This window comes from Leptonotus elevatus, chromosome 1 (genome assembly GCF_054856555.1).
Source record: "Leptonotus elevatus isolate MCC_2025b chromosome 1, RoL_Lele_1.0, whole genome shotgun sequence".
NCBI lineage: Eukaryota > Metazoa > Chordata > Actinopteri > Syngnathiformes > Syngnathidae > Leptonotus > Leptonotus elevatus.
Genome location: NC_141239.1, coordinates 32,432,059 through 32,445,813, shown reverse-complemented (window position 1 = coordinate 32,445,813; position 13,755 = coordinate 32,432,059). Strand labels below are relative to the sequence as shown.

The following is a 13,755-nucleotide window of genomic DNA, read 5'->3' as shown; positions in this document are numbered from 1 at the left end:
GTACAGCTGAAACTAATGATTATTTTTGATAATCGATTAACCTGTTGGTTATTCTTTCAATTACTCGATGAATCAGATGAAAACAAAAAAACAAAAAAAATTAACTTTCCATTCCTTTATCCAAAACAGTCCATTAATGCAAATGCACAAACAGCTGTTCATCCAAATGGTCAGGTTCCAACAATAATCTAACAATAATAATAATAATAATAATAATAATAATAATAATGGCTGAATATCTTGATAATTCTCAGATTTTATGATTCCTGTGATGTGATCAAGGCCTCCAGTACCAGATTCAGCAAGGCAGCCCCACAGAATTATGGATCCTCCACCATGCTTAACTGTAGGGAGGGTGCTCTTTTCGTTGGAAGCGAATTGCGCAATCTTTGGAGATGGCTCTATACCAGGGGTGGGCAAACTTTTTGACTTGCGGGCCCCAATGGGTTTGAAATTTTGACAGATGGGCCGGACCAGGAGCATTTGGACCTCATAGCACAGTAAACACACACAGATAAATGTACAACCCGATTTACTTATAGTGTGCACTAAGGACTGCGTTTTTCAAATGTGCAAAATCCACTTATTTAAAACAGCTTTTCCAATAGCTTCATTTTTATTGTTTTAGCTCAACTTTTGCTGTGTTTTTATGCTTTGTAAAGTGACCTTGGGTGTTCTGAAAGGTGCTGTTTTTAAATGAAATGTATTATTATTATTATGATTATTATAAAATAGCCCTATTCCAGGTAGTACGTTTGCCTCAATGAATATGCAAGATGCGGCATTTATACACTATTTGGCAAAGTGGGAGGGGAAATGTAAATTGATTATAATAGCACATACACTGTGATCTGTCAAACCTGGTGATTGCATCTATTTTAATAGATTTAAATTCAAGGCGTAAAGATGATCACTTTCAACATTCAAAACATATTATTACCCAACGAAATACTCAATGTCAATCATTTCTGCTCCACTGCTGTGCATAAAGGCACACTCAATTAAAAGACGCACTTTCAAACTTTTTTTTCATAACAGAACATAAGTAGAAAAACTCACAAATTTCAGCAGTCCGACGTTTTTTCCTGTTAAATTTGGCGATCCATCCGTGGTGACATTGGAAAGTTTACTCCAAGGAAGCTTCATCCTCTCAATGACAGCGGACACATGTGCATACAAGTCCTCTCCTCGCGTTTTCCCCTTCAGCGACTCCATGCTCAAAAGCTCCTCAGTTATCTCAAAACTGTCATTTATCCCTCGGATGAAAATTAGGAGCTGAGCAGTGTCTTTTATGTCGTTACTTTCATCAAGTGCCAGTGAATATAACGTAAAGGTCCCCGCCTTTTTATTTAACGTGCTCACTATATCTTCATCAATCAGTTCCACACGGCGAGTCACTGTCCTGCGTGATCTCTCTCTGTCTCTACCATGCATTCTTTCAAAAACTCGCCTTCGGAGAAAGGCTTGCTAGCCTTCGCCAATTTGAACGCCAGCAAAAAACCTGCCCTGGTACTTGACTCCTGAATTGAAGTTTGTCGGTGAAAAAAATTCTGCTGAGCCTGTAAATTAGCCGCCAACCTCTGTGCAGTAGCCTCCCGTTCTTGTGTTGACTGCTTGCTAGCATAATTTGCATGTTTCGTGGCAAAGTGACGGCTGATATTGTACTCTTTAAAAACTGCAACGGCTTCTTGGCATATCAGACATACAGCCGTTGATCGGACTTCAGTTTTGTCCACTCTTTATTAAACACTCGGCCCTCACCGTCCACTTTCCTTTTCTTTGGTCCGCTCATTTCTACAGACGGGGTCAGATGGTCACTCACAGCAGTCCTTCACTTTACGTGAGACCGCGCCAGCGATTTTATTTTCTGCACCCTCGTAATTAAAGAAGCGAAATAACGCCATAATATGTGTGTGTTAAGAGCGGCAACTTAATCGCTGTCCTTGGTACCCGCGGTAAAGCACTATTAGGGACGTGAAGGGAATTTTGTTTTTGCATATTTTCTCTGGCCCACCCATTTTTCCTCAGGCCCACCCACAATAAAAATCCTGGCGCCGCAGCTGGCGCCACCTATTGGTGAAACGCGGGCATTGCAGGGACAACATTAAATTAATGATTTTGAATTTTTTTCTAGCCTTATTGGATAAGTTCGGCGGGCCGGATTGAAAAGCATAACGGGCCGTATTTGGCCCGCGGGCCGGGTTTTGCCCATTTCTGCTCTATACCCTTTGGAGGTCTTGTGTTTGTGAACAATTGCACTTCTGATGTCCTCAGACTGCTCCCTTGTTTTCACGATTTTGACAAAGGAAAAGGGGATAACAGGTGGCTTTAAAACATCAAAGTCATCATTCATGGGTTAATTCATGTCAATTGGGCACAGACAATTTAGAACAGGGAAATCTAATTTGTGATTTACCGAAGGTGAGTCACAATGTGTTTCCATAGTGATTTACAGGAAAGGGTTCCAATACCAGACAGAAGGCGTTTTAAGTTTTCTATTTTTAACGCCCATTGTTTTTTAATCATTTGTTCTTTCAGATAAAACACAAGTTCTCTATAAAAATAACATGTTTTATTTGACTTTTTTTTTTTCAGAAGATATTCCCTATTATGTACTTTACCTTCATGGGTGCCAATAAGGGTGAGCAGGACTGTAGATCTCACAATTTGAGCAAATTTCCTTAAAATTGCTTGAAATTAATGGCAATTATATATGTTCAATTTGCTCATAAAAGTCATTTTGCATAGAGCACACAATAAAAGTAATTTAAAAATATAAATAAATGAAATTAAACAAATAATCCAGTAGCCGGGTCAATCAAAGTATGTGGTTGTACAACTTCCTTTTGAGGAATACAGTGAAGTGCAAAAAAATCAATTCAATACAATATTGTTTCAGGTAATTTAATAATATTTTCTATGTTAACAATTCCTCAAGCTGTTTAGTGTGTGATCTTGAATTATATCTTGTTTTGAAATCCATGCTTTTAATTTGGAAGGTTGCTCTGTATTTCCGTTTCCTGTTTCATGTTCTCCATTCGTCATTCATCTCATAGCAGTGCAGTAGTCAATGACGGTATACTATATAATATACAAGATCTGTCTGTACTTCAGAGCTAATTAAATTGTTGAGTACAACTTATGTGCTCTCTGACCCGAGCTCCCTGTGACGATCAATAAATGCAAAATAACCATTTCAGCCTTTAGTTCCTCCAAAACGGCCACAATACATGGTATCGGTACTAACATTGTTTTGCCTCAAATGTTTAGAGAGTGATGATGTAGGCTTTTAATCAGCTCAGTTCTGACTTGCTAGCAAATTACATTTGTTTGTTTTTAATGCAGCATACAGACTTTAAGTAAGGCAGACTTCCAGACGAGACGTTTACTAATATCGTAACTGTTGGCAAAACGCTGCTGACATACATTCCGTGAAAGAATGGAGCCTGCGGAGCGAGAGTAGAAAAGATAGAATGTGGAGTAGGATCTTTTTCTGGGCCAGGTCATGGAACATGGAACCATTGGGAACACGCGTGTGCTTAGTTGGCTGATGTAGGCCACGCAACTTTGGCCAACGACCACACATCACCGCTGAAACTCAACGGAATGAGGCCACTTGTGTTTGGGTTCTAATAGCAGACACAAAATAGTCTTAATTGTGATCACACTTCCAAGTTTAGTTTGCAGTTGAAGTTGGATTCAAGATGGCCTCGATTAGAAGCGGGGCGAGAGGAGCCTGTAATTAGGACTAATGAGGTCGATCAAGAACACGGATGGCAATCGGATGGCCGCAGCACGATGTGCAAACGAAGGCCAAGTCGTGGGGAAGATTGAGAAACACGAGTCCCTTGAAGACACGTTAGGAAAACTAACCTACCTGCCATCATGAATCCCTTATGGAATTTTCTATTCAGACTTTTGTTTACATGCGGCGCAATATCATAAAAATATGGAGTCATACCTTCTCACAATCTTTATTAAAAATCTGTTTTCCTCCCAAACTGATTTTTTAAAATATTTTCTTGCTGTCATTACAAATGTCAAAATATGTAAATAACTCTGATCGAACACGTATTTGCTTTATTTTAGTTTAAGCAGCCAAACGGTCTACTTCTAAAAAGGGTAGAAAATAATTTATTGTGGATATATATACATACGAATATATGAATAGGCTATACGTATGTATGCATGTATACATTTTTTTCTCTTTTTTTTCTCCACCTTGATTTTAATAACTACAGTAGTATATATAAGTGTCCTTGAATGTCATGTTTTGAAATAAAATTAGTATTAATATCATTATATACAGGAATACTATTATCACCAGTCAGGGATGTTTGCTATCACTTTCTCAGAAGGATACCGTGACATCGGTGACTCTTCAGTAGTCACCGATGTCAAGTATGGATACGACTAGTGTTTTGATACATACCCCCCCCCCCCACCACCACCACCACCACCACCACCACAAAAAAAATACATAATACAAAAGAAAGAGCTACAGCATATAGCCCAATACTGTACAGTAGTGTTTTTCCTTAAAGTTGCATGTAATGAACTCTTTTACCGCCAAAAACGTTTAATGACGTATACTAAAATCCAAATGAATGCCGCCAAAAACGTTAATTGACGTTTACTATGGGTTTTTTTTTCCCTCAATGGGCAGTGGAATGTCTGTGCAGCGCTCATTGGGGTTGTAAAATCACAAAACACCCACTGACTATGGCCAGCAGATGGCAGCAAATCTAATTCACAGAGCGTCACTAAACAAAAAAAATATTAGTGTCAAAGTCACTGTTGTGCAGAAAATGTATCTTTAGCTCGTTTTCTCCTTTTCTTTTCAATTTTCGCTCAATGTCACTCAAATTACCTATTTTCAAATAGTGATTACTATAGAACGGAATAAGGTAGTAACAGTCTTTTTTTTCTAATGAAAGAATGGAACACGATCTCTCATTTGGTACCCACCATGTATAAGCCCTCAGAGCACACAATATGAAAAAGATGAGTTAAAATGCTCGAAATCGGCTGGCACCATCGGGGTTGTTTTGTGGATAACGTGTAGCAGTAAAAGAGTTCATGGCAATTTTCTATTCTAATTCTAGTTCCTAGGGCGTCATAAGTATAACGATACATTGAAAATAAGCCAGATATCAACATTGGGCCGCCAATACTGATACCTGGCATCGGGTATCTCGCCCATCCCTAATTATCACTATTGGTCTTGTTGTTTACATTTTATAATTGTTATAGCACCTCCCCTTTAAGAATAATACTATACAGCCTGGTCAAAAACAAGATCATCTTTAATTTGAAACACTCTTTGGAATAAGTACTGTAATCTCACACGTACATAAATCTATTTTGAAAAAGTGGGGTTTCCCTATGGTTGTTGCCAGTGTGGTGTTTCTATGCTGACAAGTAAAGTCACGACACAAAGAAGTGTGCAAAAAGTGCCGGGATCAAAGTGAAAAAGGGACGTACCGAAAATGTCTTGCCAGGCTGCGTTCTCTTCCCATGGCTCTTCAGGGCTTTGAGGGAACGCCGCAGCTCAGTTCAGCGATGCAAATGCCTCCTCCCCGCTATCCCGCTGAGTCCCCCCCATCCAGCGTGAGCAGGCAAAGTCTCCCGGACAATGAAGGCGGGCCACGAGAAACAAAGCGTCCCGCTTCTCAAACGTGCCGGCTGCGGGGTCGGGAAGACGCCAGACGAGAAGGACGAGGGACAGCGAGGGAGGGAGCCAAGCGATAAGAGCGGCCCGATTTGCTTTCCTCCTCACCGGCTAAACATCCCTCAGCAGCATCGGCAGATCTTCAACTACTTGCCTTATTTCCACCTTTTGCCCAAAGTCACACACACACACACACACACGACAGTCCCACTTGATGGACTGACTCATCCATCAGTCAGCAGTAACAAGAGGAAAAGTGACAACCTTCTCTTTCCTCAGTAGAAGAGGAGGAGGCAAAGAGGGAGAAGAAGTGAGGAGGGTCCCAGTGGACTGTCTAAGATCGTGTGTGTGTGTGTGTGTGTGTGTGTGTGTGTGTGTGTGTGTGTGTGTGTGTGTGTGTGAGTGGTTTTGTCTTTGCTACATTGTGGGGCCCATAACACGCGTTTTTCCAGGTTTAACTACCATTGTGGTGACCAACTTGAAATTGTGGGGACATTTTGGTGGTCCACACAAGTTCAGACCTCCTTTTGAGGGTCAAGACTTGGTTTTTGAGTTTAGGTTTGAATTGGGTTATGGTTGAGGTTAGGGTAAGGAATAGGGGTAGGCAATCATTTTTGATGGTTGGGGCTCGGGGGAGGGGCTAGGAAATGCATTATGTCAATGAGATGTCCCCACGATGATACAAAGACAAGAGTATGTGTGCGTGTGTGTGTGTGTGTGTGTGCGCATGCGGTCTTGTTTTTGTTACATAGTGGGACCAACATTCCGGGATTTCACAGAGTTGTGGGGCCCACCAGGCCATTTTGCTGGGCCCCACAAGTTTAGACCTCTTTTTGAGGGTCAAGACTTGGTTTTAGAGTTTAGGTTTGAAGGATAAGGAATATGGGTGGTTGGGGTTAGGGGAAGGGGCTAGGAAATGCATTATGTCCCCACAATGATACAAAGACAAGTGTGTGTGGGGGGGGGGTGCGCGTGGGTGTGGGGGTGTGCGTGTGTGGTGTGGGTGTGTGGTGTGTGTGTCTGTGTGTGCGTGCGTCAGTGAAGCCTGACAAGGCATTCATTGATATACTTTCAAAATGGAAACCCTCGACAATTATTAGCACACAGAATTACTTCTAGAAAAATGTTCATCAGCCATCTAACTATTTCATCTACAGCTTGAGCAGTTGCGGTCAAAGTAGACAACCCGTCTTTTCTTATCCCCCCATTTCGGTTTACTCTTCATTTATAGAAAAAGCAGTTATCAAAAAGCAATATTTTTTCTTTAAATACAGTCAAGGATTAATAGTCATTTGGGTGGTAGGCCTCAATCCAATCATTGCAGCAATCAAAAATTTCCCTGAAGCATGAAGTCATTCCAATTTGAACTTTTAATCATGCCTTTGAGCTTGTGAACATTTGAATGAATTGAAATGTTCGAACCCCAAGAACGTTCCCAACAATTTCACTCAACAGCCACAAAAGCGCTGAGAGACGTTCCAGGATTGTCTCTAATCACACACCAGACGCGCACATCCTGCGTGCGGCTTTCATGCGCTCCCTAACCCGTGCCACCCGTTTAACAACTGTCACTGCATCAGAAATGAAAGTGTATTAAAAGAAGTAGGCTGCTTATAAATAGAACGCGTCCCATGGGAGGGCGAGGCAGCGAGGGGGACAGAGGAAGCGCGAGCGCAGGCTAGTGGGAGAAAGGCACCAGCTGACACACCTCTCATCAATCACATGTTGAATTCAAACGCTTCAGTCGTCCCTCAATCTTCATTTGTCATCAACATGTTTGGGAAAATTCAGTCCGTGCAAGGTCCGACTGATATGGATGTCTTGGGGCTGATGCAGAGATTCCGATATTTGGCAGAAGAAAATTCTGACCACCAATTAATTGGCCGATTAATTTTAAAAATAGGGATGTCAAAATGAGTGTGTTCATTTTGAGTTAATTTAAAGTTCCTTTAACGCCATAAAAAAAAAAATTAATGCGCGATTAATGACTGACCCTTACTTGAAAAGACTGTACTGGGGGAATTCCAGTCGCAACGCAGCAGACACGTCCACGTCAAAAATTTAGCAGTACTACATTTAATAATAATGCATATATTTGTGGAGACTAGGGTCAAGTTGTATTTTACAATTCTTAAAATGTGCAGAATTTCACAAGTTAATTCATGTTAAACATTAGATAGCTCTTAATATGAAAAAAAAATGCACTGAGCTGTCACCAACGTCTTACAAATGCAATTATGCCATCTAGTGGCAGAAAAATGATCTCAACGCAAATCAATATCACACTAATTTTTTATAGTACATCTTTTGAATTTTAACTCAATTTTATGAATTATTATGAAATTACTGTATCAATGACTAAAAGATGCGGCCATATTTCTATTAGTATAACATTCTTATCCACTTTTATGTTAACAAGAGTATGAAAACTTTATTATTAATTAATTTATTATCGTACATTTAGAATAGATAAAAAATTGCGATTCATCGTGAGTTAACGATTGAAGTCATGCGATAAATTATGATTTAAAAAAATGTTGGGCCTGACACTCCTATTAAAATATATAATTAAATAAAGCTGCCCTGGGGCAGCTGTGGCTACTTAAGTTGTTTACCGCCACTAGAGTGTATAATGCACCCACTGTGAAGCGTCTTTGAGTGTCCAAAAAAGCGCTATATAAATCTAATGCATTATTATTATTATTATTTATTTATTTTAAATGGGGTCCCTTAATGCTTACAACAATAAAGATCTAATTTACAGGCATAACGTTAGACTACTTTACAATCCTTTGTCTTTGTGTTTAACTTTACCAGAGAGAGAAAAACTGGCAAAAATCTGTAGTTTTTGCTGACAAAAGCTAAAATTGGCCAATTAAATCAGCCAGCCGATGAATCGCCTCATTTTCAGTTGATCATGACCCAACAAAGTGTGGAAGAACTTGAAAGCCCTGACCTCAACCCCAACAGACACCTTTAAGATGAACTAGAGAATGGAGAATGGAAGCACTTATGGCGACAAGTGAGTTGACGACTGGCGGTGAATTCAAAATCTGACCGGTGCCGACAACATTCCCCGCTACTGCTATAGTTTCTTATCATTGAAGTGAAGTTTGTCTAATAGTGTCATAACAGCAAGTGAGAAAGCAGTCAACCAAGCAGCCTGGCATAAGAACGCCACTTCTACTCTGCAGATGTCTGAGTCATGTTGTTGTCACATTAATGCCAATCACCACCCCGAGGCAACCTGGAGGCAAAATTCTGCACGGCTCTCGGCACCAAAACAACATCCCTCCACTATGCTGCTGCTGCTGCTGCTGCTGCTGCTGCTGCTGCTGCTGCTTCCAAATGTGTCACTAACATCATCTGCCTTTCATGGAGAAAACAAACCCAGCATTAGCTTAAAAATGTCACAGCTACGCAGGGAAGACAACTTTGCATATCAAAGTCTCACAAGGTCACAGTGCACCTGAGCGAGAAGTTGGCAGGCGCAATTAGAAGTAAGAACAGCTAAAGATAGACTTAATCGTCACTGCGGTGATAACAGTCCTCTATGGATACAGCTGGTGCATAATAGATGGCATGCCTGCAAAAACAACACTGTACAAAACATTGTCGCAGGCACTTTTCCGAACAGGACATACAACACTCGCCGGACAAATCATTAGGTACACCTACACAATAAAAGAACAGGCACAATTTTGATAGACGTGCTCATTTAATACGCATTTGATTACTCTGGTTGTAGTTTGCAGTGGTGGGAACCGGACTGAGAGTTTTGATCAACTGCTTACTGCAAGATACAAGCACAACTGTAAACACGCTGAAGTGATATCTTGCTGACACCGTCAATAAAAAGTGACTTTGTAAGGCACAATTTGGAATAAATCTCAGTTGTTGGTTCCCTTTCCAATCTGCAAGTGTACCTTATGTTGTGGCCATTGAGTATGCCATTAACTCATTCACTGCCATTGACGGCTAGAGACGTCAAAAATTAATTTAAACTATTTCTATTAGTTTGACATTTTTGCCCACTTTTGTTAACAAAAGGATGCAAACCTAGATTTGGGGTGGGGGGTATTAGAACAGACATAAAATTTGTGATTAATCAGGAGTTAACTAGTGAAGTAATGCGATTAATTACGTTTACAAATTGTAATCACCCGACGCTCCTAATTTTTAATATTTTTTTCTTTAAAAAAAAACATTATTATTTTATTTTTTTAAATTTCAATCGGGAGTTAACTAGGGAAGTCATGTGATTAATTACGTTTAAAAATTGTAATCGCCCGACGCCCCTAATTTTTTATATATTTTTCTTTAAAAACAGCATAAAAAAAAAAATTTAATTACGAAAAGATAATTGCAAATTAGGGACATCAGGCGATTAAAATTTGTAATCGTAATTAATCGCATGACTTCACTAGTTAACTCACGATTAATCACAAATTTTATATCTGTACAAAAAAATCTAGATTTTCATACTCTTGTTAACAAAAATGGGAAAAAATAGTTCAAATGAATTTTTGACATCTATAGCTGTCAATGGCAGTACATGAGTTAAAAGTGTGGCCCAAACATCTGGAAGAAGCTGAGATATATGGCAGCATGAAGAGGCTTTAATAGTACTAGACTGACACAAGTGATAAATTCCAATAGGACGGTTCGCAAATGAACATTTCCATAGTTAATAACCAACAAAATGATTCCTTGAGTACTCACCTGAGGCAGCAAGTCATCATTTCCTCCGGCAAACGACCTGCAAAGCTCTAGAAGCTCTCACACGTATGACCAAAAGTGCCGCTGGCATGTTTCTCTCAATTTTGGAATGTGTGCTTATCGCCCAGCCTGGAGCTGGAGCAGCTTCGACAGCTTTACCAAGAGGAGGGAACAAAACCAGCAATGTGCTTCACACACACACACACATACACACACATACAAAATCGCGTATCAAAGAAAGGATGCATCACAGCAGATGGAGAGAGCTGAGGAAAGGAGAGAGGGAGCAACTGAGACAAAGTCAGAGTGAGAGAAGCAGGAATCGGGGATGAGAGACAAAACATTGCAAGCCTCAGCAGAGTTGCCGTGTGTTTGGATTTGAGTTTCACACGAGTGCTGAAAGGGAGGAAATTCAATCAAGACCGTCCTGAGGAATCTTCCGACGTGGTCCGCAGAGCTCACCTGACGCTTTCAATGAGCTGCTGATGCTCCTCCGTGATGAGGATGTCCGGCAGGGCCTCGGCCAGACTCTCCACGTTCCGGTCGGCGGCGTACTGCTTCAACGTGTCAAACAGCTGCTCCTTCACATCTGGATCCTCGCCCAGCACTTCCTCCACCTGACGGTCCGAAAGATGACCGTGACGCACTTGGTTGACCATCAATCAAAACATTTGTGGTTGACTATCAATATGAGCACACAATACCAAATGGACAATTGACTTGGTTTTGATTGACAGCTGCCAAGAGAGGTTACATTTGAAAAAAGGTTGAATAAAAATAACTGTTTGGCTGCCTAACTTATTTCTTCTCTGCCAGTGTCAATCAACACTGGAATTATTATTATTATTAGCTGTGCAAAAGTAAAAAGGGGTTGTTTTCATCTGTTTGCGTGTGCACTCAATTTCCTCTTTATGTTTTTGAATATATTATCTTTTTTTTATTTGTAATCTATTCTAGGAGGCACAGATGACATTCTATAAAGAAAATGGAGTGAAATGTAAAAAAAAGAAAAGAAAAATAATTTAGACAAACATCTGCTTCTTACAAATGTCCCTGTCCATTTCTTTCATTTTCTCTTCCTTTCCTGAACATATAAAAAGTGTCTTAATACTTCTGGCCAAATAGTTTCCATTCATTTGGCTAACTGTGACTGAAAATAAGAAACAACGTGTGAGAAATGAATTGGATTATTTAGCAATTTATTGGGTTAATCCAAAACATTCTTCCGTTGAGAGTCGTCATTGTCTGTAGGATCCTTATCTTATTTTTGAAGGCTTTGGATGATACAACTTCAAGACCATTGTGCAAGTGTACCTAATGAAGTGTCCAGTGAGTGTAAATCAAAGGGGTGTGCAAAATTCTGTGCTCAAGAGCCAAATTTGATTTTTAAAACAGAAACATGGGTCCTCCTGGCCACCCCTACCTTCCACTTCTTTCCACACTGCAGTTTGTGGTGCAGGGTCATTTGGAGCTGATAAAAATAATAATAATAATGTTTTAAAGTATAACCTGTCTGGATGAACAATGCAAGTTTATTTCAGTAATTGAATAACTTAATGTGAAATTGGTTGAGTGACTCAATAAACCACAATTACAATAAAAAAATGAATTAATTTATTGTAAATAATGTTATTTTTTTCAAAAAACATTTACAAAAGAGCAAATATTAAACAAATATTTAAACTATATTTTTAATGATTAAACTGAACCAAAAATATTATTATAAATGATAAAAGCGTAAAAATATATAAAATAAAAAAAGATATAAGTTTTTTTTTTTAAACAACAACCAGAAAATACAAAATTAAAATCAACACATATTAATTGAACAATTACAGTCAAAATAAGCTAAGCTAAATTGCAGCAAATATAACAGGAGTCTAGATTTACACATTTTATTTTGAAGAAAGATATTTCTTTAATTGTTGTTCATTTATTTTAAAAACCCACTATTAACTTCAATATTATGCAAAAATAAAATGCTCTATCTTTTTTTAAAATATCCAATCGTGGGTCTAGTAATCGCTAATCATATTACATAGGTCGCGCCTCCCATTACTGGAGACTGACATGTTTCGCCGCCATCTTTTCTGTGATGGATACCAAAGGTGAAGAACTTTGCAAACGTAGTTGTTGGCGTAAGATTGCAAAGTGTGGTCGCTCTGAGGCACTGTAGTGGATGTGCTTCAAATTGCACACGCTTTGAACTCAGGTCATTGCATTTTAATTTGTTACCACTAGATGGCAGAAAATTCTACATAGTCCCTTTAATTTCATCCATCCATCCATCATCTAAACTGCTTGGCCTCACGAGGGCTTTAATTATAATTGCACTTTTGTGAATTGTTGTTAAACTGCACTAATCAATAAAGTTGAGTTGACTTGATAATGCACATGGTCTTAGGGGCGAATTACAGAACGTAGACAAACTCGTCCCCATCACACCCACCTTCTTGTTGAACTCCATGGCCTTGTGCGCGCGACTGTCCCTCACGCTGTCCCCACTCTGCGAGACGACCCTCATGCTGCTGCTCAGCCGCTTGGGCCGCCGCGCCATACTGAGCACGCCCAGACGCAGAGGACGACCCTGCGCCGCTTTGATCATGGCCGCCGCCGTCTCGTGATGCTTGACCGGGATGCCGTTGACCTCCATGACGTAGTCCCTGACCTTGAGGCCGCTGCGACCGGCCGCGCCGTTGGGCACGCAATCCTCTACCATCAGAGGGCTGTCGCCCACAATGGTGAAGCCGAAGCGGCCGTCCGGACTGGGGGTGATGTCGATCTAATGGAGAGAAAACGAGAATGAAATATAGTGCCGCCTTCATATACAAGATTTATTTTCAGCTCTAAACTCATAACACACTTGTATCTCAAATCATCTTTCCCATTGAAATGAATGGAAGTGCCATTAATCCGTTCCAGAAAAACAAAACATTTTGTAATGTTTTTTCCCCCCATGAAAAAAAGCACCCTTCAACACTGTACTTTATAATAAAAAAATGCAGCAATGACATAAATACAATTAAAAAATAAATACGCAGACATCAGCGCTTCTCTGAGTTTTCTGTGCGGCACTAATATTAGTCGTTCTTCGAAGAGGAAAAAGAATATATAACTGAGTACTGTAGTGTTCTCTGTTCATGTGTGCTGCTGCAACAGATGCTCATTAGTCCATGCCTATGGCGTTTCCTTTTTTGTGTTAGCATTAGCATCAAGCTAATGGGCGTTTGCCAACAATGGCTTCATAAATCGGGTCACTCAAGACAAGGAAATTTTAATATATTTTTTATTTATTTAAAAAAACTACTAAAACAATGATTTCATTTAAATGTATTTACCATAAAAGTTCAAAATTGACCTGCATG

At 39.8% G+C, this 13,755-nt stretch overlaps 1 protein-coding gene across 3 annotated transcripts in view; it reads right to left on the bottom strand.

The window, feature by feature from the left end:
- grid2ipa (glutamate receptor, ionotropic, delta 2 (Grid2) interacting protein, a) overlaps positions 1-13,755 on the bottom strand; it is a 34,239-nt gene that overhangs the window by 17,526 nt on the left and 2,958 nt on the right. Inside the window, exons 3-4 of one of the 3 annotated variants that reach the window (XM_086092842.1) lie at positions 12,840-13,172; positions 10,853-11,007 (exon numbers count right to left, since the gene is read on the bottom strand). In XM_086092842.1, the coding sequence (XP_085948968.1) occupies positions 10,853-11,007; positions 12,840-13,172 (488 nt within the window). Of the gene's footprint in view, positions 1-5,484; positions 5,941-10,393; positions 10,806-10,852; positions 11,008-12,839; positions 13,173-13,755 lie in introns of those variants that run through there. The other 2 variants (XM_086092862.1, XM_086092853.1) reach the window with 2 other exon arrangements.